This window comes from Zootoca vivipara, chromosome 3 (genome assembly GCF_965207765.1).
Source record: "Zootoca vivipara chromosome 3, rZooViv2.hap1.1, whole genome shotgun sequence".
Taxonomy (NCBI): Eukaryota; Metazoa; Chordata; class Lepidosauria; order Squamata; family Lacertidae; genus Zootoca; species Zootoca vivipara.
Window position 1 is genome coordinate 58,689,745 of NC_142586.1, and position 25,754 is coordinate 58,715,498.

Genomic DNA, 25,754 nt, shown 5'->3' on the forward strand with positions numbered 1-25,754 from the left:
AGTATGTGCTTTGCATCCAGAAGATTCCAGGTTCAATCCCCAGCACCTTCAAGTGGGACTGGGAGAGACCCTCCTGAAATCCTGTAGACAATGTTGAACTAGATGGACTCTAGGTTGCCAAGCTTCCAAAATGCTGCAGAGATGGAAGCTCTCTGCACACGAAAGGGTACTTTGCTGATGAGGAAAGAGCTCCCCCTCCATTTCCTTTTGTTTTCATCACAGTTCAGGAGGCTTACATGGTATATAAAGTGACAAAAGGAAATAAGATACTGAGCAGTGTTTGAGTATAATTTAAAAAAGAAAAAGAACCCAAGTACATTTCTTCAATTTAACAGAGACAGAAAATTTTAGTACATATTAGATCAACTATGTCTATAAGGTAGCTATTGTGAAGAACAGAAACTAATCATAGCTTCCTTGCCTTAGCTGGACTCAATTACTGTCCAGATGCTAGTCTGGAAAAGACAGAACAAGAGTGCCATCTATCGGCATTATTTTTTTCCATGGTTTGGCTAGACAAATTTGCTTTAACTTTTTAGTGAACTAAGGCTGTTGAAGTGTCCCACCAGTTTATTCAGAATATACCAAGAACTGTTATCACTATACATCCTTTCCCTTACATTAGTGATCTTGTTGTACTGAGATGTTCTTCCTTTTTGGTGCATGCACTTTTAGGTTTATTTCAAAACAAATTCCATGCAGAAATATTTATGTAATTGGTTTCTTCCAGAAGGAACGTTTATTTTGGCTTCCAGCCAATAGTCACTTATGAAAGTAAGAAATATAAAGACACACACACATTTTTATAACAAACATGTAATTAAAAACAAATCCGTATAAAAGTGCTTTAATGTTACAAGCTTGGATTATAAATTCCATGCCCATAATTCAAACACAGCATTTTTAGAACTTTGTGGCTAATGTTGGTCAAAGGACAGAGAGGTGGGAGATAAGCCACATTACAGATCAGTGCTAAACCCTGGGCTAACCACAGATATGGCTCTCAGATATAAACAGAGAAATAATCAGAAATAAAATAAAAGCTGCAAACTTGAAGTTTAACTGGGAGCACCATATTAATCACCCACCTGTAAAGAAACCAGGACGAACTTTTTTGCTGCTGAATAGTCAGTCAGTAGCTGCTCTGGCACATATTCCCCTTTGTCCACTGGAACTGCTTCTTCCTCACAATGTGATCTCATGCAACACAATGTGGATGCGATGGCATCCCCAACACTCAATAACCCACCTGACTTGGCACTGTGACATCACTGAGGGCTAATGGAGCCAATTCAGAATAAATGGTGCACTTCCTGTATCATAGGTTTATAGTGTGGGTGGGTGGCAGAATGCCTACCTTTCAGGAGAGAGTTATTGTGGCCCTTATGGTTACTTGTCACTTCCTCCCCACCCCCAGCAAATGTAGGTACTTCCCAATCTGTGGTTACATCTCCTACGACATACTACTGGCAGGATGGGTGGACACTTCAGCCATCTGCAGAGCCAGCCTATCTGTAGATTGTTGAAAAATCCAGAACACTATTTAGATGGCTCCCAAACGCCTTGATAATCTCAGGTACAAATGAATATTTTGCTGAACAGTTCATTAGTTTAGGAAGGTCAAGCAGCTCTTCCTGCAGTGGGTAAGCACACACTGCAATGCACATACACAATGAATCTGCAGTAAAAAGGAAGACTATACAAAAATCCTCCGACTTTGTCTATTCAGTTCCCCATGTGACGCCAGTTTGTGCATTGCTTCCCCATTTTGCTGTCTTGTCCCTGTTTGACACTGTGTGGTGTGTGCCCCCCCCCCTGTATCAGGCCACATTTGTGTCTTATTATAGGTAGACTAGACTAGACTAGACTAAGGAACAATACAAACTGGGGAGAAAGCCCTGAATATAAATAACCCCTAAAGCAGAGCAGATATATAGGAAGTGGACAGGGCTGACCAGATGCTAGACCATATGATAAACACCAAGAGTCATGGTGCAGTATAAAAAACTGGGCATTTATATTGTACAGCTGGCTATGCATAATCTTTTCCTAATTTATGAGGCTGGAGCATCTGGTGTGTTATTGTCATTCTATTAGGCTCCCCCCCTTTCCAAGTGAGCTGTGTCTTGTTATGAGTATCAGATTTTTAAACGCTGCCTTGCCAGTGGGCGAAATGAAAATGCAGTTTGGGGAGATTCATTATTGTGAACCTATTGCTCATAATAATGCCATGTTCAGAAGTGAGCATGGTACCTGAGAACAAACAAACAAGGGTGTGTGATTTCTATCAGTTCACACATACTTCATTTTATACATGGCTGTAGCTCACAGGCTTTGCAGTCGCAAGGGACGCGGCCTGTATTTGCACCCATCTATGTGGCAAAGAGAGTTTTATCAGTTCCAACTATCAGTCCAAAGAAAAGGAAGCGTGAACTACACTAGACCAGAAAATATCCTCTCTACACAGTTAGGGGAAGGTATCTAGAGAGGCATTAAAATCAGTTGACCACAGACCAAGGCCCAAGCATGCTGGTGGGGAGGGTACAATTTAATGCTAGAGGATATTTATGGAAACTTATTTATCTGTATCTATATAGCTATTATTAGAAAAGTTAGCTGAAGCCCTTCTCTAGAGCAGTGTGTGTGTAGCTGTACAGTTAAACTAAGTCTTTGGTTATAATAAAACTGTCAGATCTTCTTTGAGTGTTAGCTTGCAACGTACATTTTTTTAAAGATCGGGAACTCATAGTTTCAAATTTCACATCATAAATCATGAACGCATATATTATGAGAAGTAAAAAATTGCAGTAAGTGGTTCATCAAGGTCTGAATGCTGTTCTCATGGTTAGTTGCCCAAGCAGATGCCTACAGGAAGCACACAACCAGGGCCTGAAACACAGCAGCATTTCACATCCTGAGGTTTCCTGCAGCTGGTATTCAAAAAATGCAGACTGCCTCCCACAGTGGGGGCAAAAGATTATGATTCTTGCATTGCAGGGGGTTGGACCAGTTGACCCTCGGGCTCCCTTCCAACTCTACAATACTTCAAATTCGTAGCAGAATACTTCAGATAAGCCAAAGTGCTTATAAACCTTTACAATGGATATTTGTGATAGTCAAAAGTAATTGCTTCGCGCTCTCTCTCAGATTGAGAAACGGATCTCTTAGGCTTCTGATATGTCACTGGAACTCTGTGCATTCAACCGTTCTTCCACATCAGGAGGAAGCCAACGATGCCTGTCATAGCCAGAAATGTTTCTGCAGCTATCTGGGAGTGTGGGTTGTTCCACATCTGCATTGGGAAGATCCAGATTTGGAACACTGCTACACATCTCTTCTTCGCCACTGAGATCTCTAAAATAATTTTCATTTTCTTTGGCGCTCTGTTCACCTTCAGAGATTTCCACAATAATGCCTTCAGGGAGACTTGAAGTTCTCCGAGAGTGGAGTGTATCTGCTTCTTGGTCAGAGTCACTGAGGCCTGTGGCCTCTCCTGAGGGATCCGACTCTGGCTTAATGTCTGGTTCAGTTATAAGAGCAGCATGTCTGCCCTCTGGCTTGGGGTCAAAGTTGACTGGGTTCATGTTTCTTACCACAGCAGCCTTAAGAAACAAAAAAAGGAAATGAAAAAATTAGTGGCAAGTTATTTTCCTTGGAAACAAAAGATAATGCAAAGCCCATTTCTCATCCATTTTAGCATGCATGAACACATGGGAGTGCATCAGTTTGCTCATCTTCCAGCTTCTTCCCTGTCCATTTCATTTCGCTTTTAATTTTTATACTGCCATGAAGAGCAAAATATAATAATCCGGTCCAACACAAATAAGTCATAATAAAATATGTGATAAATTTGTCATACAGCTCCCATGTTTAGTTATCATAGCCCTATAAAAATTGTAAGAGGAGCAAGGAAGTCCAAGTAATCCATAAGTTTATTGAAAGATTGGAGTTCATAAATCACTGGAATATGAGATTTCAAGATAATATACTCAATGTTATGTTTTGCTTAAATTGATATGATGCATTGTAATCTTTTATTCATCATTTGAACATAAATGTATATTTGGATATTTAAAACAAAAAAGTGGGATAAATGTCATAAAATCAATTGTGGGGAATTAAAATGGCTGCCACACCAGTGAATCTGGCTGTGGAGGCCTTCACTTTTGACTGCTACTACTGCTAGATAGGGACGCGGGTGGCGCTGTGGCTTAAACCGCAGAGCCTAGGGCTTGCCGATCGGAAGGTCGGCTGTTCGAATCCCTGTGACGGGGTGAGCTCCCATTGCTCGGTCCCTTGCCAACCCAGCAGTTCAAAAGCACGTCAAGTGCAAGTAGATAAATAGGTACCGCTCCAGCGGGAAGGTAAATGGTGTTTCCGTGCGCTGCTCTGGTTCGCCACAAGTGGCTTAGTCATGCTGGCCACATGACCCAGTTGGCCAATAAAGCGAGATGAGCACCACAACCCCAGAATTGTCTGCGACTGGACCTAATGGTCATGGGTCCCTTTACCTTTACTGCCAAGTTGTGTCAGGCAGCACAGGGATGAAGATGTGCACAGGGCCCCATGCGGCTGAACTTGCTGACAGCATTTCTAATCTCCCCACAATGCAGTGCTATGCCATGGACACTGCATTTTGGAGACCGTGCCTACCATCTAGTAGTCACTCAGGCCCATCATTTTTGTCAGTGCTGCATCAAAGCATTTTATACCAGCAGCGGAAGGTTTTTCTTCAGCTCTGGGCCTGAACAGCCGAGGTTATTATGAATAAAGCAGTCCTCGCTTACTCCAGGCATAGGCAAACTCGGCCCTCCAGATGTTTTGGGACTACAACTCCCATCATGCCTAGCTAGCAGGACCAGTGATCAAGGATGGTGGGAGTTGTAATCCCAAAACATCTGGAGGGCCGAGTTTGCCTATGCCTGGCTTACTCAATGTGTTCTACCAAATCTGCATAGTGCGCAATATTATAATTGTATATGACTGTATTCTGGAAACTTTTGCAACCCTCTTTGAGAGTCTCTTGAAGCTATAAAGCAGCATGTAAGTTTTCTAAGAGAACCAACGAAATAAAATTTGAGTCTGTTAGCTATTAAGACATTATATATGAAGAAAAGAGCTTTAGGCTCCTACAGAGAACTTACCAGAGACTTAGGAAGTTTAATTGTTCTCTGTTTCTTACTGAACCATCTGTAGATTCCTGCAAAGATTCCCGCCAAAAGAAGAACTGCAAGAACACCTACAGTTATAGGCACTGTTAAATCTACAAAATTAAAGAGACAGACATTTGATACAATAACAAGGCATTGGGTCTAATACTATTAATTCACAGATATATGTATGCTACACATTTCAAAGTAGTATGGATATTTTTCAGTAAATTAACAGGTCCTTCCTTGGCAGCGCAGAGCTATTTATAAAACAGCCTGGAGCACAATCTGGATACATGGACAGGGACACACACACACACACACACACACACACACACACACAGTTATCCATGAGAGCATGCTATCTATACAGTCGTACCTTGGAAGTCGAATGGAATCCATTCCGGAAGTCCGTTTGACTTCCAAAATGTTCAAAAACCAAAGTGTGGCTTCTGATTGGCTGCAGGAAGCTCCTGCAGCCAATCAGAAGCTGAGGAAGCCCTGTCAGACATTCAACTTCCAAAAGAACATTCGAAAACAGTCACAGTCACTTCTGGGTTTCGATCATTCAGGAGCCAAAACGTCCAAGAACTAGGCTGTTCGAAAACCAAGGTATGACTGTGTAGCATTTCTAGCTTGAGATGGGCAGTCTTCCATCAGTAGGGAGTTCTATTGACGGTGTGGGTGGGAGAACAATTCTGAAGAAGCTAGACTGACATCATAGGTTCTCTCACAAATTAGGAACCAGGAAGCTGCATTTTGAAACACAGAACTTCCCGGATGTGTTTGTGGGCTGTCCCATAACTGCAGCAGTTGAACAGCTGGAGGTTATTAAGACGTAGCAGTCAGAAAAAGCTGAAATGGCACCTGTGAATCTAGACAGAATGGCAACTGCGCAAGTACAGTCGACTTGCAACTTGCACGATCACAGCTTTATGCACCTGGTGGCTGGTCACCCGTGATCACACAAATGCACGCAAAGCAGAGAGCTGAAAAGTGCTGGTGCAGAAAGCACCATTAAGCCCTCTGCCTTGCTTACTGGGTTCTGAGAGGCTCCTGACACCTTGTGTTGCAGGCAAGACCTGCACAGTGTGCCGGCACTGGAAAGGTAGGGATGGTCGGGTAGGAGTGATTCCAGGGTTGTTTTAGTGACACACAGTTTTGACTATATGTACAATCTCAGAACCTAACCTCCGTTCAAGTTGTGATCCCCCTCTACTCCAAATTATGAAGCTGAGTGACCACGGTAACCACTGAATTCAGTGGTGGTTACTTCTAAGTAAAGGAGGAAAGAGACCATTTTTTGCAAAGATGTGGAGGCTGCAGTCTACCCCCACCCAGTCAATCATGTGACATCACAATGATGGCAGATGACTAAGGGGTAGCTGACTTGCCAACCTGTCCAATTTGGTTTATGAGGCAGATTTTGTTTAGACTGTGGCCCATGGAGCTGCAAAGGTTCCCCACCCGTCTATATGATCCTCTGCTCTGAAGATTATGAGGCTTTCAAAATAGTGAAGAATTAACTTATTTACCTGATGAGTGTTTAGGAGGAATGTCAATACATCTTTCTTCAGATTCTTCACTCTGAATGGCAAACTCTTCTGAAAATCCTTGAACTGAAACACAATACAAGCTTTCCGAAGAAGGAACATGAATATATATGGTACATGATGTATCACTACAGTCCTCTGCCTCAAATTTTTGACGCTGTAAAAAACAAACAAACAAATGTAACTTGTAAAAAAATTGTTATGCAAATACAATATATGCAAGGAAACAGAAAGGGGCCTGCCAGCTGATTTAAACCCTGCCTACTAACAACCTAATTTGCTACTGAAGATTTGCAGAGTGGAAAAAGCCTTTTTTACGGGCTCCATGTTTCTCCACTGCATGATTTATATTGTATGTGGCTTACTTCCCTGTTCCTAAAATGATGCAATCAATCTTCTCATTTCCCCCTTTCCTATGTCCTCCCCTCCACCTCCATTCCTACTTCATGTCAGTGGTGTTTCACCTAATCAGGGTCCTGGTCCACATTCTTCCTTTCTAACCTCATTGCTATTCAATACGCAGCATCCCTCTTTGTGCTCTTAAAAGCCATTGGGATTTTTTTGCTTAACAAAACCAAGTTATTCTCATCAACTGTCTTCTCTTTTACTGAAACACTTATTTAGCCCCACAGTGTTAGAACAAGAGACCTGTGGTATATTTAAATCAATGACCAACATATTGTGGGGCATATACCTAGATACATGAAAATACATATTGGGATTCCGCCCTGCCCCCCAACTGTTTCAAATGAAATAACTAAGAAATATATATTGAATTTATAGCTCCTCCTCTTTACCTCTTCCCTCCTCTTAAGTCTAGTTCCATTATTACTGTCTCTTTTTAAAAGTCTATTTAAAAAAGAGACAGAAATTCCTATCTTTTCTTCTTTACCATTACATTATCCTGACTTTTGCATTTGTTGAATATTTCCAAATTTCATTCAGTTCTTTCTCCTCCTACAACTAAAACATTGGTTTATGCTGATTTTATGCTACTTCTATTACTGAAAGCATCAAGCTTGCCTAATCCCCTCCCCAGGTATGCTTAATTCTCTTCTCCAGCCTCTATCTTGAGTTCTCAAATCTGCTACTCATCTTGCCCATCCTGCCTCATGGACTGACCACTTCTGTCTTCTTTACTGGCTCCCCTTTCATTATGACATTCATTTTAAACTTTTGCTCTTTGCTTCTAAGTGCCTGCATACTCTTGTCCTTCATTTTGTCTTTTCTCTCACAATGTCGCCCTCCCTGTTCCCAACATTTTGCTAGCACTCTCTTCCTCACCAAGTCCCTTTCTTCCTTTGCTTCCCACCCCCATTTCCATTCTTTAGTGCTCGTTATTCTAATCCAGAGGGATGCGGGTGGTGCTGTGGTCTAAACCAATGAGCCTAGGGCTTGTGAATTGGAATGTCGGCGGTTCGAATCCCCACGACGGGGTGAGCTCCCGCTGCTCGGCCCCAGCTCCTGCCAACCTAGCAGTTCGAAAGCATGTCAAAGTGCAAGTAGATAAATAGGTACCGCTCCGGTGGGAAGGTAAACGGCGTTTCCATGCACTGCTCTGGTTCGCCAGAAGCAGCTTAGTCATGCTGGCCACAAGACCCAGAAGCTGTCAGCGGATAAACACTGGCTCCCTCAGCCTATAGAGCAGGATGAGCGCACAACCCCAGAGTTGTCCGTGACTGGACCTAATGGTCAGGGTCCCTTTACCTTAACCTTTATTCTAATCCAAGGTAGAAGCACTGCCCCAGGTCCTCAGATGGCAATATGCAGCTGGATCCTACATAATTTTCACAAATCTCTTCCTCCCTGGTGTTTTCTTCTCTTAAACTGTAAGGTAGGTGTGTGTGTGTGTGTGTGTGTGTGTGTGTGTGGTAAATTAATACCTTATTTTAAAAGGCACTATATACTATTGTAGCAAAATTAAACCATCAGTACTCCAAGAGATAAAACTTTGTTTCTTTAAAAAAATGTGGAGACTGAAACTTTAACTGTACCCTAATGTACACGTAGAAACCTGTTTAACCTAAATTGTTATCAATGTATTGTTTTCAATTGTCTTGCTGTGATGAGTAGCACGTTGAACAGTCCCATGAGATTGTCCATTAAAAGCTCTATGCAGTACGCCTGATTCAGAGACACATACATAGATTCTCAACACAGTAAGTAACAGGAATGCCTTGGGTAAAGAATTCCAACTGTCAATTGCAAAACTGTCAATGCTTCAGCATAAATGAACAGGTCAATCATGTGAATTTATGTTGTTGAAGTTTGCAGCACTTATCAAAAAATAAAATCTAGCCAAGTATGCTCTTAAGGGGAAATAGTGCCATCAGTGGTACACTTGTAGACAGAGAGAAGCAAGCACACACTTTGAAAGAAACACATTTTTCCCCAGGCCTTTACCTTCCCCATGCTAATATCAAAAAGAAAAACAGGATGTCCCTTCACAATGAAGTATACAGCATGAAACAGGAAACAAAGCACACCCAGAAGTCTAGCCATTAGGCAACTTCCAGTTTCCTAAAAAAGGTGTGGAATATACTTCATGTGCCTGCTGGAGAACTGAAGCTCATCAGAACTATGCTGAAATTGATCTCTGAGCATCACATCAAAAACCGCCTCTACATTAGGGAGAGAAGTTGATACATCTTAAATATACCTTTTTCGGGTGTCCTTTTTCCCAAAGGAACACTCTGGAGGTGAAGTCTGTGATGTTTGCCCTTAAAGTAAGTGGGAACTTCTTGCCATATGGAGTGAGAGGAATTTCAGTATCCACTATTATTTCATGCTTCTCAATGTAGATATTAAATTTTGGTGGTGCTATTCGGCCTGAAACAGTTAAACTTTTCCTATTAATATCAAACAGTTCACAGTACTGCAATTCAAAAAAGTTAGCTACAGACAACTTTAAACATTTACCAGCGTGATTGAAGCAGTATGGGTGAATCATCAGATCTTTTCTGGGGAACAACTTGTAGACAGAATGCAACCCTCAGCCCATTTGTGTTGGCTAAGATTCTACTGTATGTACGGATCAGGCTGCCTGGGCCGTGCCACTCTCTTAATATACCTCAAAGTGTTGTGCTGCAAGAATAACAACTATACTTTTCTTTTAACTCTGTGAAGTACTACAGAAGTAATTAAAATGATAATCAATAGAGAGAGAATCGACAGCACATGAAGATATTCAGTATGGAAATCTTGAAGCTATCCCTCATGAATCATAATAGGAGCATTAACAAAGCCATTTTAATAGGAGGCAGGTACTATTTGTCACAGGCTGCTCACCTGTGCTACACACATCTCCCCTTTAGGGCTGGGCGATACCAGCTTTTCGACATCATGGTGTATCGCCAGCCAAACACTGCGGGGTTTGGCGACATACCATGATGTTGAAAGAACAAGATGCACTGGCGAAAGCCGAGGCAGTTTCACCCACGCTTGCAGACTGGGACAAGGCAGCTTGTTTGCGCTGCTCAGCTGAGGGGAGAGCGGTTGCCGCTCCCCACAGCGAGCAGTTAAAGCAGCCCCGATGCTCTTGCCATTCACGTGTGAGCTGCGAGAGCACCAGGGCTGTCTCAGATGGAGGGGAATGTTCCCTCCCCACAGCTGAGAGAGCCCCGATACTCTCGCTGCTTGTGCAGGGAGTGGCAACTGCACTCCCCTCAGCTGAGCAGTTCCAGAGCCTCCCCCCCACCGCTGGCTTGCGGGAGACAGTGCCAGGCTGGGGGCTCTTGCCGATACAGCTTGCTTCTCCCTCTCTGTTGTATGAGGGCAGACTGGGATGGCAGTTTCACTCAGCGATATATCGCGGGTGAAACCACCGCCCGTCGCTCCTGAGTCCCTCAGCTAGCAGTGCCCGCTGGAGGAAGGAACTCTTGACTCCCTCTAGTGGATGCTGCTAGCAGAGGGGCTCAGGAGTGGTGGCGGTTTCACCAACTTAAGTGAAACCAACATCGCGGTCGGCTCCTCATACCGGTCCTGGGCGATAAATCGATATATCACCCAGGCCTGCTCCCCATGCTCCACTCTTAAGCCCCTGAGCTTGGAGGCTTAAAGGGGGAGCATGGGAAGCCTTGCAAAGGGCTCTGTGAGTCTCCCTGCTTAAAGTTCATGATCTCAAGAGGCTCACAAGGGGAATAAAGGGATCAAGCCTGACTTGATCCTGACTTGTTTTTAGGAGGAAATTTAATTATTGTTATTATTTTATACGAATGTTATATATTTAATGTTAGCCGCCCTGAGCCCAGTCTCGGCCGGGGAGGGCAGGATACGAATAAAAGTTTGTAATAATAAATAAATAAATAAATAAATAAATAAATAAATTATTATTTTCCAAGTCACCTTGCACTTGCCTTCTTAGCCTCCAAGATTGGGGAGTTAAAAGAGGGAGATTTACAAAAGACTTTAAGAAAGCTGTTTCCCTTTGGAGGCTCAACCCTGAGTGCAGGGACAGGCTTAAAGCCTTTGCAGAAGTCTCTTTCAAACAGGTTGTGTGTAAGAGCTGCTTCAAAGGGTGCTTTTGGACAATCAGTGCTTTTTTTCAGGGTACTCAGTGCTGGCACTTTTGTTGTTGTTGTTGTTGTTGTTAAAAAGTGTGGCACTTACTGTAACAACTTCATGGTGAGTACTGGCACGCTTTTTTTCTAGGAAAAAAAGCACAGGCTTTAATTCTCACTCAGATGAGTGATGATTAAATCCTGTTCTGTGATCTTGCTCCCTGCTGGGAACTTGACAACCAGTGAAGTATTAAACATCTGTGTGGGTAGGGAGTTCCACAGCTTAGGGGCTACCACACAGAATGCCCTCTCCTGGGCCCCCACCCCACCCCTCCCTGAGCCTCTTACAACTACCAAGAGGGCCTTTTCTGCTGGTCTCAGCACCATAGAGGGTCTGTAGGGAAGGAAGACAGTCTTTCAGATATTGGGGGGGCCTGAGTCATTTAGGGCTTTAAACACCAATGTGAGTGCACCTTGAATTGGGCCCAGAAACAAACTGGGAACCAATGCAACTGTTTTAAAACACGACTGTAGGAGATCAAAATGGAACCCCAGTCAGTAATCTGGTTGCTGCCTTTTGGACCAACTGAAGTTTCTGAGTCATCAAGGGTATCCCCACGTAGAGCATGTTGCAGTAATCCAATCTGGAAATTACCAGATATTACCAGAATATAGTGGCCAGATCACCTCTGTCCAAAAGGGATCAGTAGCTGGTTCACCAGCTAGAGCTGAATAAATGCTACCTTAGCCTCCCATGACTGTGTCAAATACAGGAGCACCTGCAAACTGCAACCTTGTGGGCTAAGTTGGACTCCCTTGTGAGCTCTGATTGCCCTGCGGCCTGGAGATTCCCCTAGCCCATTGCAAAGGATAGCCCATACTCAAGATCTAGAAGCCTTACATATTTCAATGACAACTTACCATTCTCGAACAGATGATATCGGTCTGAATATGTATAGTCAGATTCATGCAGTCCATTAAGAGCTTTAACCTTCACCCAGAATGTATCACACAACTGATCAACCTTGTGGGTGATATCACAATAGTGTTGTGTTATGTTTACACAGTTATCAACTTCCATGTCACCATCCCTATGTAAAAGAAAAGAAAACATTCGAAGTTCATATTCAAATTTATAAAGTGTGATAAAATTGCAAAAAATTTTTTCCTGTTAATCTGCTGATTCGTTAGAAGACAGCACTGAACGAACAAACATTTGGGGGAGGTACAAAGTCAAAACAGTCTTACCCTTCATAGCACTTGATGCTCACAGTGAAGAGAGTCTTTGAAGACACACTTTTGTAATCCCACCGAACAGAGGTGTTGAAATTATATGAATCTATGACAATATTGCTTGGTGAAGGCACTGAAAAGGCAAAGATTATTACTACTCTGATGCAACTGAATTAAACGAATTTTGAAAACGGCCAACCAAATGACTATTTATAATTATAGCAGAAGGATATAAACAGAACACACTGGGAGTGGGGTGGACAGCAGAATTGCCCTGTGTGTTTCTGCAGCCTCCCGCATGTCACACACATGTGCATTCCTATACAGGTAGGAAATGTCTGCAAAGGAGGTCTGTCCTGCCTGCACTCAGCCCACTTTATGCATTTCAGGACACATGCCATTAGGTCTAATAAGGTGATAATTCAACTGAAACTTTCTACAAAATAATATACCAACTGTAGCTCTGCAATTATACCAGCCTTCAAAAATTGTACCACCCTGCATGGCACAAGGTGGCACAGACAGCTTGAGGTTCATGAGCTACTTCCCTCACTATGAATTAACTACTAAAAACCACTCCGAATTTAAATTATTAATATGCTGCTCTTTAGTAAGGGGGGGGGCTCCCAGAGCACCTTGCAAAAAAAAAATCAGCTGTAAGATCATCCTTGTCTCAGGCATATGATCTAAAATGGAAAAATGGATTTTTTTGGGGGGGGGACAAACTTAGTTCTTAAAGTTATATTGTACTTTTTAATAGCCTCACTTCCCTCCCTAGTTGTTTTTACAGTACCTATTTCCTATATTTCAACATTTTCTTCCAATTTCTTCCCACAAAACTTTCTGTACATCACGACAAACCAGGGGTAATAATCCCGTATAATCCTGCTAAATCACCCTCTCTTGATGTGGTTCCCTCCATAGCTCAGTGGAAATGGGTTGGCATCTTAGTCTTGCCTGCTATGCTGAGCTGCTGTTCTGGAGCTCACGAACAAATACAACTTCTCCTGACTCCTGCTGCTTCCTGGTACCGGTATTTGGGCAGACCCCTTGCAGGTTTTTTTTTGCACACAGTGGGTACCCCTGTTAAACCCCACAGGTTGCTTCATCTACAACTGTAAAAAAAACAGCTAGGACTTCCCCTTGCACTGGCACCCACAAGTTCTGTTTTTACTCATATTGTGCAATGTAGGTGCAACATTTTAAGTTCCAAATGAATGTCTTTGCGTCTTCCCTTGGATAAAAGGGAAGATACATTTTACTTAGTTGTAGAGATAACCACCTTTCGATAAAGCAGGCAACATAATACTTATCTCTATCAGGGAGCCATCGTTTAAACTCTTCAGGAACGTAACCAAAAAGAAGAAAAGGACAGTTTGCTAAACTGACAATATCCTTTCCAAACTCAGGACGACGTGCTATGTGAAGCTAAAAGTTCCTAGCTTTTAGTAAACCACTATTCCTTAGAGGACTTCCAAACTTGAGTTACACAATTGTTTTGCAGCTACAAGCACACCAGCTGTTAAACGATTCTAAGCTGGGGATCTCTAACATATTTACAGAAAATACGCAACTAGAGTTCCAAGTGATTTCCCAAGTGCCTCTTCAAATACTTGCTCCACATCTGTTCCTCATGCCTTCCTACAGAGCCAAAGGCCACCCTGAACCATAGTCAACTCTTCAGAGCATGTATGTCAAGATAAACATGACAGCCCAAATGCAAAAGTGGCCATAGTGAGAACAATTTTAAAAGCTGCTTTCCAAAAGACTACACTATTTTAAATCAGAAGACTAGGTAAAGGTAAAGGGACCCCTGACCATTAGGTCCAGTTGTGACCAACTCTGGGGTTGCACGTTCATCTTGCGTTATTGGCCGAGGGAGCTGGCGTACAGCTTCCGGGTCATGTGGCCAGCATGACTAGGGCGCTTCTGGCGAGCCAGAGCAGCGCATGGAAATGCTGTTTACCTTCCCGCTGTAGCGGTACCTATTTATCTACTTGCACTCCGACGTGCTTTCGAACTGCTAGGTTGGCAGGATCTGGGACCAAGCAATGGGAGCTCACCCCGTGTCACAGGGATTCGAACCACCGACCTTCTGATCAGCAAACCCTAGGCTCTGTGGTTTAACCCACAGCGCCACCTGCGTTCCCCAAATCAGAAGACTATACGGTTTTAAATCATATTTGGTTAAATTCATACAGAATAAAAACTTTGAGGGATCTTAGACCTCTCTCTCTCTCTCACACACACACACACACCTGACATCATGGCATCACAGTAGTGGTCAGTGTTATTTTTTTAACACAGTATCAAATTTAGTGGGGCCTTTGGGGATTCACAAACAACCTTCCGGTGTCAATGTCACAGGAGACCTATGGAAGCCCTTATCAAAAAATAAAAATCTTGACAAATTTTGGAGAGCTCATGGCATCACAGTAGGAAACCCACATGTGTAAAACTAACAAACTAAAAGCACATTAAAACAACAACAGATGACAAATTTGAGGGTCTTAAAGACCACAAAAAGCTGCTTGGTGGAACAGAGGCAGCCTGTGAGTTAGCTATTCCTGATACAGAGGATGTGTAGAAATCTTACTAGACCGATTCAATAGGTTAACACTAATAATGTATCTTTAGAATTCAGAAGTACTGTGAAAAGAAAGAGTTTGCATTCATTTCATGGGTCCAGGGCCAGCTGATTTTAAGTGACCTTTATGGACAAGTTGGTTTAGTAGCCTACTATGCTTAACTTGCAGAGAGCAAGATTGATTCTTTTCTTCTTCTTCTTCTTCTTCTTCTTCTTCGATCACTCATAGCCGAGTAAGATTGTCTTCCATAAACACGGTTTTAACAATGGGTGGATAAGTTACTGTGGAAACCAATTCTGGATCCACAGGTCCTTCCACAGTGGGGACATTGGTTTCCAGGCGGGATCAATTGTACAGCTGCTGAAGGCCCCATATCAACACAGTGTGGTTCCCCACCCCCCACCCCAGAGCACAGGTGTAGAGAGCAAAGGTGCACATCTACTGTGCGGCCTCACCCTGCACACATCCCTATGCTTCAGTCCATGACCTATCCCTTGATCACATGCACCAGCATGAGCAAACAAACCCATGTGTTACTCTGATTAATCTATAGCTCTGTGCGCCTAATATAGTCTTTACCAATGTCGTGACCTTTTTGGACTACAGCTGTAATAGCTGTGGCTGATGGGAATTGTAGTCTGAAACATTAGGTCAACAAAGGGTGACATAATACCACACTGATATACCTAATGATTCATACCTAAGCACTAACAGCCTTTTGCACAGCCAGTTTGGGAGCAAAAAATCCACAGCAAATACAGTGCTAAAGGCCATATCACAATAAAAATATGCATGGCTGAAAAATTTAGGACTTGGGGCATTTGTAAAACTTTCTCTCATATTAAGTTAATGACTGCCATTCACTTTAATAACAAAAATAGCATTGAAATATATTATGCTGGACACATTTGACTTCCATGAGTGGCCCTGTCCCAATTTAAGAGTTCTCACTTTAATGAAATTGTATTAATTTGGAACTAATTGGTATTGTACAATTGGGTTATAATTAGAAAACTAATAAAAGAAGCCACTGGGTGTGGCCTTTTGGCAAAGATTTCTTACAATTCAGTCACAGGCGCCTTGCAGATTATTGTGTGCTAGTTTGAGTGTGAGCACAGTTAACATTGGGCACTAACCAGGTCCTTTGTTCTACAATATTTTTAATGGATTTATTGTATGCTTTAATATTGTTGTAAACTGCTGTGATACATGATACAGCGGTAGATAAATACTTTTATTTTTTAAAAACACAATGTAGAATCTGCATGAACTGGGAATTTATAACAGAATGCTTCATTGTGAATCAGCACACCAAAAGGAGATCTTCTGAGTTATGGAAGATTCTGCCTGAATATTGCTTCACCTATAGCAACAAAAATCCAGGCAACAGTTGGGCCTACAACTCACATGCTATGTGGCATATTTACTTTAACTTAAGTAAATTTGCTTATGCCATGTTGCTTTAATAATAATAATAATAAAATATTATATATACCCCACCCATCTGGCTGGGTTTCCCCAGCCACTCGGGGCAGCTTCCAGCAAAATATTGAAATACAATAATCTACTTCAATATCTACTTCCTTGTATGAATAAGCGCCAGAGAACCTACTTCTTCTGTAATACAATACAGGATGAAAAAAAAAAGACAATCACAAACATTTTCCAAACCACAAAGCCTTACAGAAGAGCCGAACACAAGCAGGGGTCTGAAAGTCACTTAAAACTCTGTGACCTGGAAGCACTAGCTGCATATTTGACAATATGTGGGAAGTAAATGCAGTGCTGGCTAGCAAGGCAGATCATCTTAGTATATTCAACTGTACTGATTTGAGGCCTCACAATCAGCTCTAACAAACCCTGACTCACTTGAACGGGATTGCGAGGGGCAAGATAAGTCTTTCGTGCACACCTGATACCAAGGTACATGCACTGCACACACACACAAAATGTGGGATATAAAAACGCAATGAATAAATAAATTTGACACGGATAAATAATGTCCCCATTATTATTTTTTGGCAGCCCATTAAAGATGGGCAGATTTGAAAGGTGGGCTTCCCGTTTGCCCGGTCGACTTTGCAACGAAGATTAGCAACTAGAGACGATGCCTCCTTCGAATTACTTAACCTACGGGACAGGCAGACAGTGTGCGTAAAATCCAAAGAGGGAAGCGTGGAGAAGGCGCGCCGCTGCCAAGACGAGAAGCGAGCAAAAGGGACCAGCGCTGAACCAAGCGAGCTTTGGCATACCGGAAAACGAATTCCGGAAACCAGATCCTAAACCCACAGCCCAGGCCTCTTAATCCAGGAATCCTTAAGAGTAGAATTCGCGGAGCCAGCGCGCTGAACAATGCGCCAGGCTCCGGCGGCGCCTCGCTTCGGGAGGAGGCCGAACCCGGACCCGTTCCCCTCCCGCGGTACCTTTCTCCGGCGGTGCCGGCGCGCCAGACCCGCCGCGGAAGGCACACGACAAGACTGCCAGGGCGATCAGGAGCTCCGCCGGCCCCATTTCTCTCACCCCGAACCACAACAAACCGCGGCAGGGCAGAAAGCAGCGTCGGCCGCCGCCGAGCTTCCGCTGCTGGAGCCGCTCCCTCGGAGAAAGCCCCACCCACCCAGCCGGGCTCCCACGTAGGGGCGGGATGGCTGGAAAGGGACGGCCTCCGGACTTTTCAGCTGGAGAGTCCCTTCTCTGGGGTGAGCAAAACAGCAATGGGTGAGCAAAACAAAGCTGCAGCTGCCTCTTGTTCTGTCTGAGATAGTACGGTCCAAAACAACCTCAAGTTCTGGTGGTTCTCACCAGAGAGTTGATGTGAGCAATACGCAAACACTTAAAGCAACAGAGCTTATCCAATGCCCAGGCTTGGATCAGCTAAATGTTAAGTTGCTAAAAAGCAATGTAACTAATCTGAAGAGCGTTTGTTGTGGTTATTTGTTTTGACCTCGCAATAGCTAGAGCAAAAGGTCAAACAGTCACCCTTTCTTTTCTTAAGTTTCCGTGTGTGAGCACAAATCATACCCAGCCATGGCTACACTACGGTAAGATTCTGGATTTCGTGAACATTCACATTTATCGGCAACCAAAGAAAAAAGACAGCCTCAAAATGAAGCGGGAAGTCCCCTCAAAATAAACCACAAGGTTCCTTTTCCATTGTCTGAAACTAGAGAAAAACTACAAGCTCAGATACAGGTATGCACAATACAGTTTCAAAGTGAACCAGTACGTTCCTTTGACATTGACTAAAGAAAGTACATCCTAGTTCATTTTACAGTTTTGATCTGCTCTTGACTTTCCATGTGACCCTAGAATTCTCTGCATCACATCACTTACTGGCTAAAAACACTGAAAGGTGGTAGTGAAAGCAGAATGCTGGACTAGATGGGCTTCTGTTCTGATTCAGCAGGCTTCTTACCATATTTTTAAGATTCATGCAAAAGAGACAAGTGTCTGTTTTGGAGATGCTTGAAATATTAGAGTCCAAAAAAAAAGGACTGGGGAACTTCTCGTACTCAGGCTAGATGTATTTAACTCTACCCTCCCTGTCTGAAGCGCCACCCTTTAAAAAAAAAATCCCTTGTAAAACAGCTAGGCTTTAAAAAACGGTTTGGATTTGCTGCAATGGGGAATTTAATGATGTCAAGTCTAATTGCAGAATCAAGGGGAAGGATGTCATAGCTCCGTGTGCTGTGACCACTCTTGAAATTAAAAAGGTGCTTTAAGTGTTCACGTATTGCTCACATCAACTCTTTTGTGAGAACCAGCAAAACTTGAGGTTGCTTGGGACCGTCCTATCTCAGACAGAACAAGAGGGTTTTATTGCTATGCCACTGTACAGCTATAAACACTTACTTGCAAAGCTTGTTTTTCCTCATAGCTCCAATGAGCAGGGTCTCTACAGCAAAAAATTCTAGAGCCTGTTTCCTTATTGGCTCATAAACTCTGGAAGGTTAGCCACAAAGGAATGTGACCCTGTGGCTGGGAAATTTCCCCCACCCTTGTCTGAAAGATGCTTTCCTGTGTGAAATTCTGCTCTGTATTACTGGTGCAATATGCAAAAACAATAGTAACTTTTGTACATTTATGCTTTTATCAGGGAAGTAGAAATAACTATGCTTATAGTACACACATTCATAAACGACTGAGCATACCAAGGACACTGTGGTGCTTCGTTCGTTTGAAGCAAATGTCTTGGTTTTTTTCAAAGTCACCACAGCACAGGAAATACTGACCTCATAGTTAAAAAGTGTTAACCTCACCTATTTCACTTTCCCAGTGGTTTCAACAGTTATAATAAATGCCTATTCCAATTTCAAATTACATCCCTTACTGCGGGAGAGGCCTCCAGATGTTTCCACACCATAGCTCCCATCAGCCCTGACCATTGCCCCTGTTTACTGGAGCTAAGCGAAACTGGAGTCCAACAACATCTGGAGTGGGAGACCCTAGCAGGACGATTTGGTATGAAATTGTGAATATACTATAAAGAACTTTAAATTTTGAAGTAAGATTCAATGTAGCATGAGTGGGTATAAGCTTGTACAATGTGGCTCCTTCCTCTCTCCCCCCCCCCCTGCAGCCCTCCAAAATCTAGAGTAGATTTTGGGTCCATGTGATGATCTGTAAGGAGAAGAGAAATGGAAAGTCCTGTTGCACATGCATATTTCCATTGTGCAAGTGGTTGGATATTGGATGTGTCCCTTCAGCTCCAGGATAGAATAATTATGCTGCTCAACACTGCCTTGCCCTGGTGATTGAGAGAGCCTGCGCCGTATGCCGTGCTGATGTCATGCGCACACACCACTCAATGTGATGATGTCACTCGCGCACACCACACAATGGGCTGCCATGGTATTTTGAGGGGCCCAACCCCCCTCCTTGAAAATTTGGGAGGCTGTCAGACCCCCGCCCCCCAGGTGGCGCCCCTGTTGCTGCTGTATTGACTCATGAATTGTCTTGCACATTACTTGCTCAAGGCTGATGCCACTGAACTCTGTGAGACTCGGGCTGATTTGTGCATTCACTTTATTATGCTTCTGCTTGCATTTTCACAATGTAGGTGAGGGTGACACATTTTATTTATTTATTTACTTATTTTAAAAAGTATTTATATATCATCAACTCATATATAGTATCAAGGTGGCATAAAGCAATATATATATAATAAAACATTAAATATCATAAAAACAATACAAAACAATCATTAAAATGATTAATCAACACAGTTTAAACCAGGCATAGGCAAACTCAGCCTTCCAGATGTTTTGGGAGTACAACTCCCATCATCCCTAGCTGACAGGACCAGTGGTCAGGGATGATGGGAGTTGTAGTCCAAAAACATCTGGAGGGCCGAGTTTGCCTATGCCTGGTTTAAACAGCTGCATAGGCCTGTTGGCATAAAATGTTCTTCAGGAGTCAATAGCAAAGACAGAAGCAGTTTTAGCATATCAAGACCAGTTTGGCCACACTGGGCGCCGGTGATGTGGGGGGTACCACAACAATAATGTAGAATGGCATGCTAAAGACGGAGGGGCTGGTGCCGAATTTTGGTGTCTGCTGAAATTTGAGAGCCCAAATTTCAAGGGCAAGGGTGAGCAAGGATGCCTACCAAAACTCTGCTGGAAGAGTGTGGAACGAATGACACTAAATGACCTCTGGATGGCCTTAGTGACTGAGCTTGACTAGTAAAGATAAAGGGACCCCTGACCATTAGGTTCAGTCGTGACTGACTCTGCAGTTGCGGCGCTCATCTCGCGTTATTAGCCGAGGGAGCCGGCGTACAGCTTCTAGGTCATGTGGCCAGCATGACAAAGCCGCTTCTGACGAACCAGAGCAGCGCACAGAAATGCCGTTTACCTTCCCGCCGGAGCGGTATTTCTTTATCTACTTGCACTTTGACGTTCTTTCGAACTGCTAGGTTGGCAGGAGCTGGGACCGAGCAACGGAAGCTCACCCCATCGCGGGGATTCAAACCGCCGACCTTCTGATCAGCAAACCCTAGGTTCTGTGGTTTAACCCACAGCACCACCCGTGTCAGAGCTTGGATATTAGGGCTCAAATGGTCCTTAAGGTACCCTGGACCCAAGTTGTTCAGGACTTTGTACAATAGCACAAGAACCTTGGATCTGACCTGGTGCCATATGAGTAAACCAGTGCAGATGTCTCAGCAGATGTGTCACATGCTGTTGACTGTGTACCCCCATCAACAGTCTAGCCACTGGAGTCAGCTACTGAATTTCCTACTAGCTAGAGATTCTGAACCAGACCCAATGGCAACCCCACATATAGTGCATTACAGTAATCCAGTCTCAAGACTACCAATGCATGAAGTACAGTGGCCAGGTTATCTGATACGCACCAGCTGAAGCGGGAAAAAGGTACTCCAAGTCACACTGGTTGCTTGGATGTCTAATGAAATAGATGTATCCAGGAGTATCCCCAAGCTACACACCTGTTCCTTTAGAAGAAATTTAACCCCACCCAGATCAGGCAATCGCGAATCTTCCAGACATGGGAACCACCTACTCACAGAACCTCCATCTTCCCAGGATTCACACTCCATTTATTGACCCCCATTCAGTCCGTCACTGCATTCAGACACTGATTCAGGGCTTGCACCAACACTCCTGATTCAGCTGTTAGGGAGAAATAGAGCTGCATGTCCTAAATTCCTAACCACTTCTCACAGTGGCTTGATATAGATGCTAAATTGCATTGTGGACAAAAGAGTGTCATGCAGAACCCTAGAGCACAAGTATTAGGGGGCCACAGAACACTAGTCCAGTCAGGGTTGGCATTAGGGATGGGTGAACTGGGCTGCCAAGCTTGAGTCCAGTGGCTTTTTAAAATGTACTGTTCACAGTAAGCTAGGGTGGCAAAAAGCAAGTGGCACACATATGGTGGACTTCTACTGGACCAGCCACACATCATTCCATTATTAACTGTTCTTCACTGCTTCCCCAGTATTGCTGCAGTATTGCTATTGTGCTACAGTGCATGAAAAGTGGGACACAAACAGTTCCCTGGGACATTTAAAGACCGCTTTGAGATGACTGTGATCAAGCAGTATACAAATTGCTGAAGTACGTAAATAAATATATTTGTGGCATGAAAAGTTACAGGATTTCAGCAGGAAGTTGGCATACGCCAGCTGGTAACAAAGCAGGCCGGAAGCTTTTGCAGGGGCAAACAGTATTGAAATTGGGATTGTGTATAACCACTCCAATACCATCATGAGCACAAATAATCGTGAATGCATAACAAATAGGATGTCTGGAGGAGTCCTAAATGTTGCAATCGGTTCCCCAGTGTACTGAGCTCCACAGGCAGAACCATTCAGGGGCAGTTAATTAATGCAAATCCCCATGTGTCTCTCCATAAGGAGAGCAGGGAGGATTATCATACTGTCATGTACACTAGCAATTTGTGTGCAAACTGCTCAGTGGAAGATTTCCCTGCCAACATGGACTGCCAGGCTTCAAGCCACTGCCAATTTTGTGAAAGGCATAGAGGAAATAAGGTGTCTGGAATTAGTTACACCACACTCAAATATGAATGTGCTTGGTGCTTTCAAGACCGGCTCTTTGTTAATGCATGTTTGGCCCTGATCCATCAAGAGGCAATGCGTGTGAAGCCCCCAAGCACCGAGTGTGGGCTCCCCACCCAAATAGCCCAGCAAGATAATACAAAACTAACAATAACATAAGTTTAAGGGTAGACAATTAACATAATAAAGACAGCTATCATAATAATACTTTTTAGAAGTTGGACCTAAAACAAAATATTGCAGTGTGGAGTGTTCCTGTTCAAGCAGGGTTCCTGCCTGCCAGCCATACCCTTTCTTAGGATATTCCATTCCATTTCCCATCTCCTCAGTTCTCCCAATCCCACCTCTCAGCATTTTGCAGTTACTGGGCAGTGGGCAAGCCTAGACATCACTGAGCTGTTGGACGGATCCTTGCCGCATTTAGAGGTTGCTTTCCTAAAGGTTCTTTTTGTGTACTTGGGTAAAGGTAAAGGGGCCCCTGACCATCAGGTCCAGTCGTGTCCGACTCTGGGGTTGCGGCGCTCATCTCGCTCTATAGGCCGAGGGAGCCAGCATTTGTACACAGACAGCTATGGTTTCTCCAAACCTACTGTTGCCTCCCCTGTGCATAAATAGTGTCATTTTAGCTCAAGAAGGACCCACAGTGAATGAGTTCACTATTACCAAGCAGCATCTTTTGTGTATGTGTGCAGGATCTAAGCTTGCCCTCCAATATGCAGATTGCCCTCACCCTATCAGAGTGCCTACAAGCATACAGAGAGGATTTATGAATATAAGTTAAATCATATAATCATTTTTTTGTTGGGTTGAGGTTTACTTTGTAAATCTGTTCATATTCTAAGGTACTGTACTTACTTAGGAAATCCACTTGGAGTCACTCTAACACAGCAACCAGCTCGAGTCTGACTTTTCACCAGCTATCTGTCTAACATGAAGACCTTGCCAAAAAAGTATGGTTTCCATGCTGATAATGTCTACAAATCTGCATACATTCATTTGATGTCATGAAATGTTTAACTGGAAATTACACAGAAAAGAGAAACACTCATATTCTATGATTAGTAACGAAACCAAGCCACATTAGTCTGTACTTATCCCCCCCAAAAAACTCCCAAAACTGTAAGGCTATTTTTAATTATTTTGGCAGGCTTTTATGGGAATTTGAAGGTCATATGCTGTTTTCTTGTTATCGATATATATCGTAATATGGAATTATTTTTGTTACTGTGATTTGTTTTTTTTGATAGATTTTATTATTTGGAAATCAATTTGCAAGTCAGGCAAATTATGAGTAATGGTGTGGCATCATAGGAATTATCTGGTTTTCAGCTCAAATTCTTTATGTGTCTACTCAGAATTAAGACCCATTGAATTAACTTCCAATCAAGTGGGTCTGTACCGGTATCTAAAGCTGCAATGCTATTCCCATTTACCTGGAAATAAACCCAGGTGAACTCAGTGGGCTTACTTCTGAGTAGGCATGCAGAGGTGTGCACTGTTGTTGAGAGATGAAATCCCCTAGGCACTGGCTTCCTTATCGGATGCATGCTATTTCTTGAAGCAGTTGATAGCATAACAAATATGAAACATTTTGCAATATTCTCGTTTTCAGAAATGTTCAGTATAAAAATCTTAGATAATAAGTCTTAAGGTACCTGATAAAAAGCAATATTTCCTGTTGTGATGTTTTACATGTGGCATTTAGTGTTTCAATGCATAAGGCACGAGGCATGGCTAGATGGAAGAAGGAGCTTTAACTTGGGGGGTATAAAGAATGAGAGTAAATCCTTGCGTTGGATCTCATATCTCAATCCTAGTAGACTCTGACGTATTCCAGAGCAGCTGTCCAAACTTTTTTTTTTTAGTAATGGAATAGCTAGACCAATGGCTTAACATTCAAGTTTTAAATATATATTTTATATAATTGAAGGTGGAATTCGTTTTCTCTCACATATCAGGAAACTTTGAAAAACCATAAAGTTTGGGACTTTCCTTATAGGGAATTAGATTACAGTCACCTGATCCAGCAGCTGGGGTAAACAATCCCCAAAGAAAATGGATATCCTTGTTGTCAAGGGATGTGGAGAGGAATTGATATCTGTGCTGTGAAAAAGATTGCCATTTTGCAATTATTAAAACAAAACAAAGCAGGTGCTTCAGTGCTGGAGACGGAGAGCACAGATCCTAGAGCTATTTCCAGAGGAGGGAACATCCGTCCATTCATTGAAAAGTTAGGGCAGGCTGTAAGAGCAGGCATAACTTTTTCAGGCTTTTTTTTTCTTTATAAAACATTGATTGACTGCTCTTGCATTGGAATGATGCAGTGGCAGGTGTGCAGACTCGAAAGAAGCCAAATTTAAAATAAAATGTTTACAAAGGGGGATGGTGCCACAAGTATTGCTTATCACAGTGATGTTAGTAGGTGCCACTAGCCAGGAGGGGCTCATAACACCCATATAATCACATTCTTCCAAACAGTAGACCCAAAACAGTAAAACTGCATTTTTTCACATTGGCAGATTCTTCTTGTATGAGACCTGGGGAAATGTAATTGCTGAACCACAGAACGCTTACTTGGGAGAAAGACTTTCGAATCTCCCCTCCCAAATTACTCAGTTAATCAAGTAGCAACTGTAATTATTTATACAATGAAAAGAGTGTTTGCAAAAGCACTAACATATCTACTCCAAAAGGTGTAGAAGCATGCCCTGCCCTGAGATATCTGAAACAAAATATAGATTTGAAACAGAGGTAGTTGAAGCATCGTAGAGCTATCAGATGGATTGAATAGTTTTTTTCCTCTGCATTTTGTCAGTAATAGTTATTGGTGTTGATAAATAAATGGATATAATAGTTTTTTTATTGCAGGATGGGAAGATCACATATAGTAAATCAAGTATTTACTATATTTTCCGGTCAAGAACACTGTAAGAAAATGAGTAAACTTATGTGTCCACTTTGATCAGCCTGGCTTTGATGATTTCAAAAGCGAAGCCCTCTATGTTTCTCTCTTTTGTTTCTATCTTAAATATAGGCAGTGAGCAATATGGTACTTGATGAGTTCATGAGAAATTTTCCCTATGCAAAAAAATAATACTTCCAGTACTCTGCTTGCTGTTTTTTCTTTCACTTTTCATTCTGCCATTTTAAAATAAAATATAATCTATACCATGTTACTGCATTCA

At 42.8% G+C, this 25,754-nt stretch overlaps 1 protein-coding gene across 1 annotated transcript; it reads right to left on the reverse strand.

Annotated features, from left to right (window-relative positions):
- Positions 1-716: 716 nt before the first annotated feature.
- On the reverse strand, positions 717-17,611 carry IFNGR1 (interferon gamma receptor 1). Its single transcript, XM_035108888.3, has 7 exons — positions 17,447-17,611; positions 12,451-12,568; positions 12,124-12,293; positions 9,363-9,532; positions 6,686-6,860; positions 5,145-5,263; positions 717-3,602 (listed from the first exon to the last, which is right to left on the reverse strand). Exons 1-7 carry the CDS (start codon positions 17,532-17,534, stop codon positions 3,165-3,167), a joined length of 1,278 nt encoding a protein of 425 aa, XP_034964779.1. The 5' UTR covers positions 17,535-17,611; the 3' UTR covers positions 717-3,164.
- Between the last annotated feature and the right edge of the window lie 8,143 nt (positions 17,612-25,754).

Coding starts and splice junctions, on each gene's coding strand:
- IFNGR1 (XM_035108888.3), bottom strand. CDS start 17,534: ATGGGGCCGGCGGAGCTCCTGATCGCCCTGGCAGTCTTGTCGTGTGCC. Junction 9,533..12,123: donor ATATCATCTGTTCGAGAATG/GTAAGTTGTCAT, acceptor TAACTGTTTCAG/GCCGAATAGCACCACCAAAA. Junction 6,861..9,362: donor AAAAAGGACACCCGAAAAAG/GTATATTTAAGA, acceptor TGTTTTTTACAG/CGTCAAAAATTTGAGGCAGA.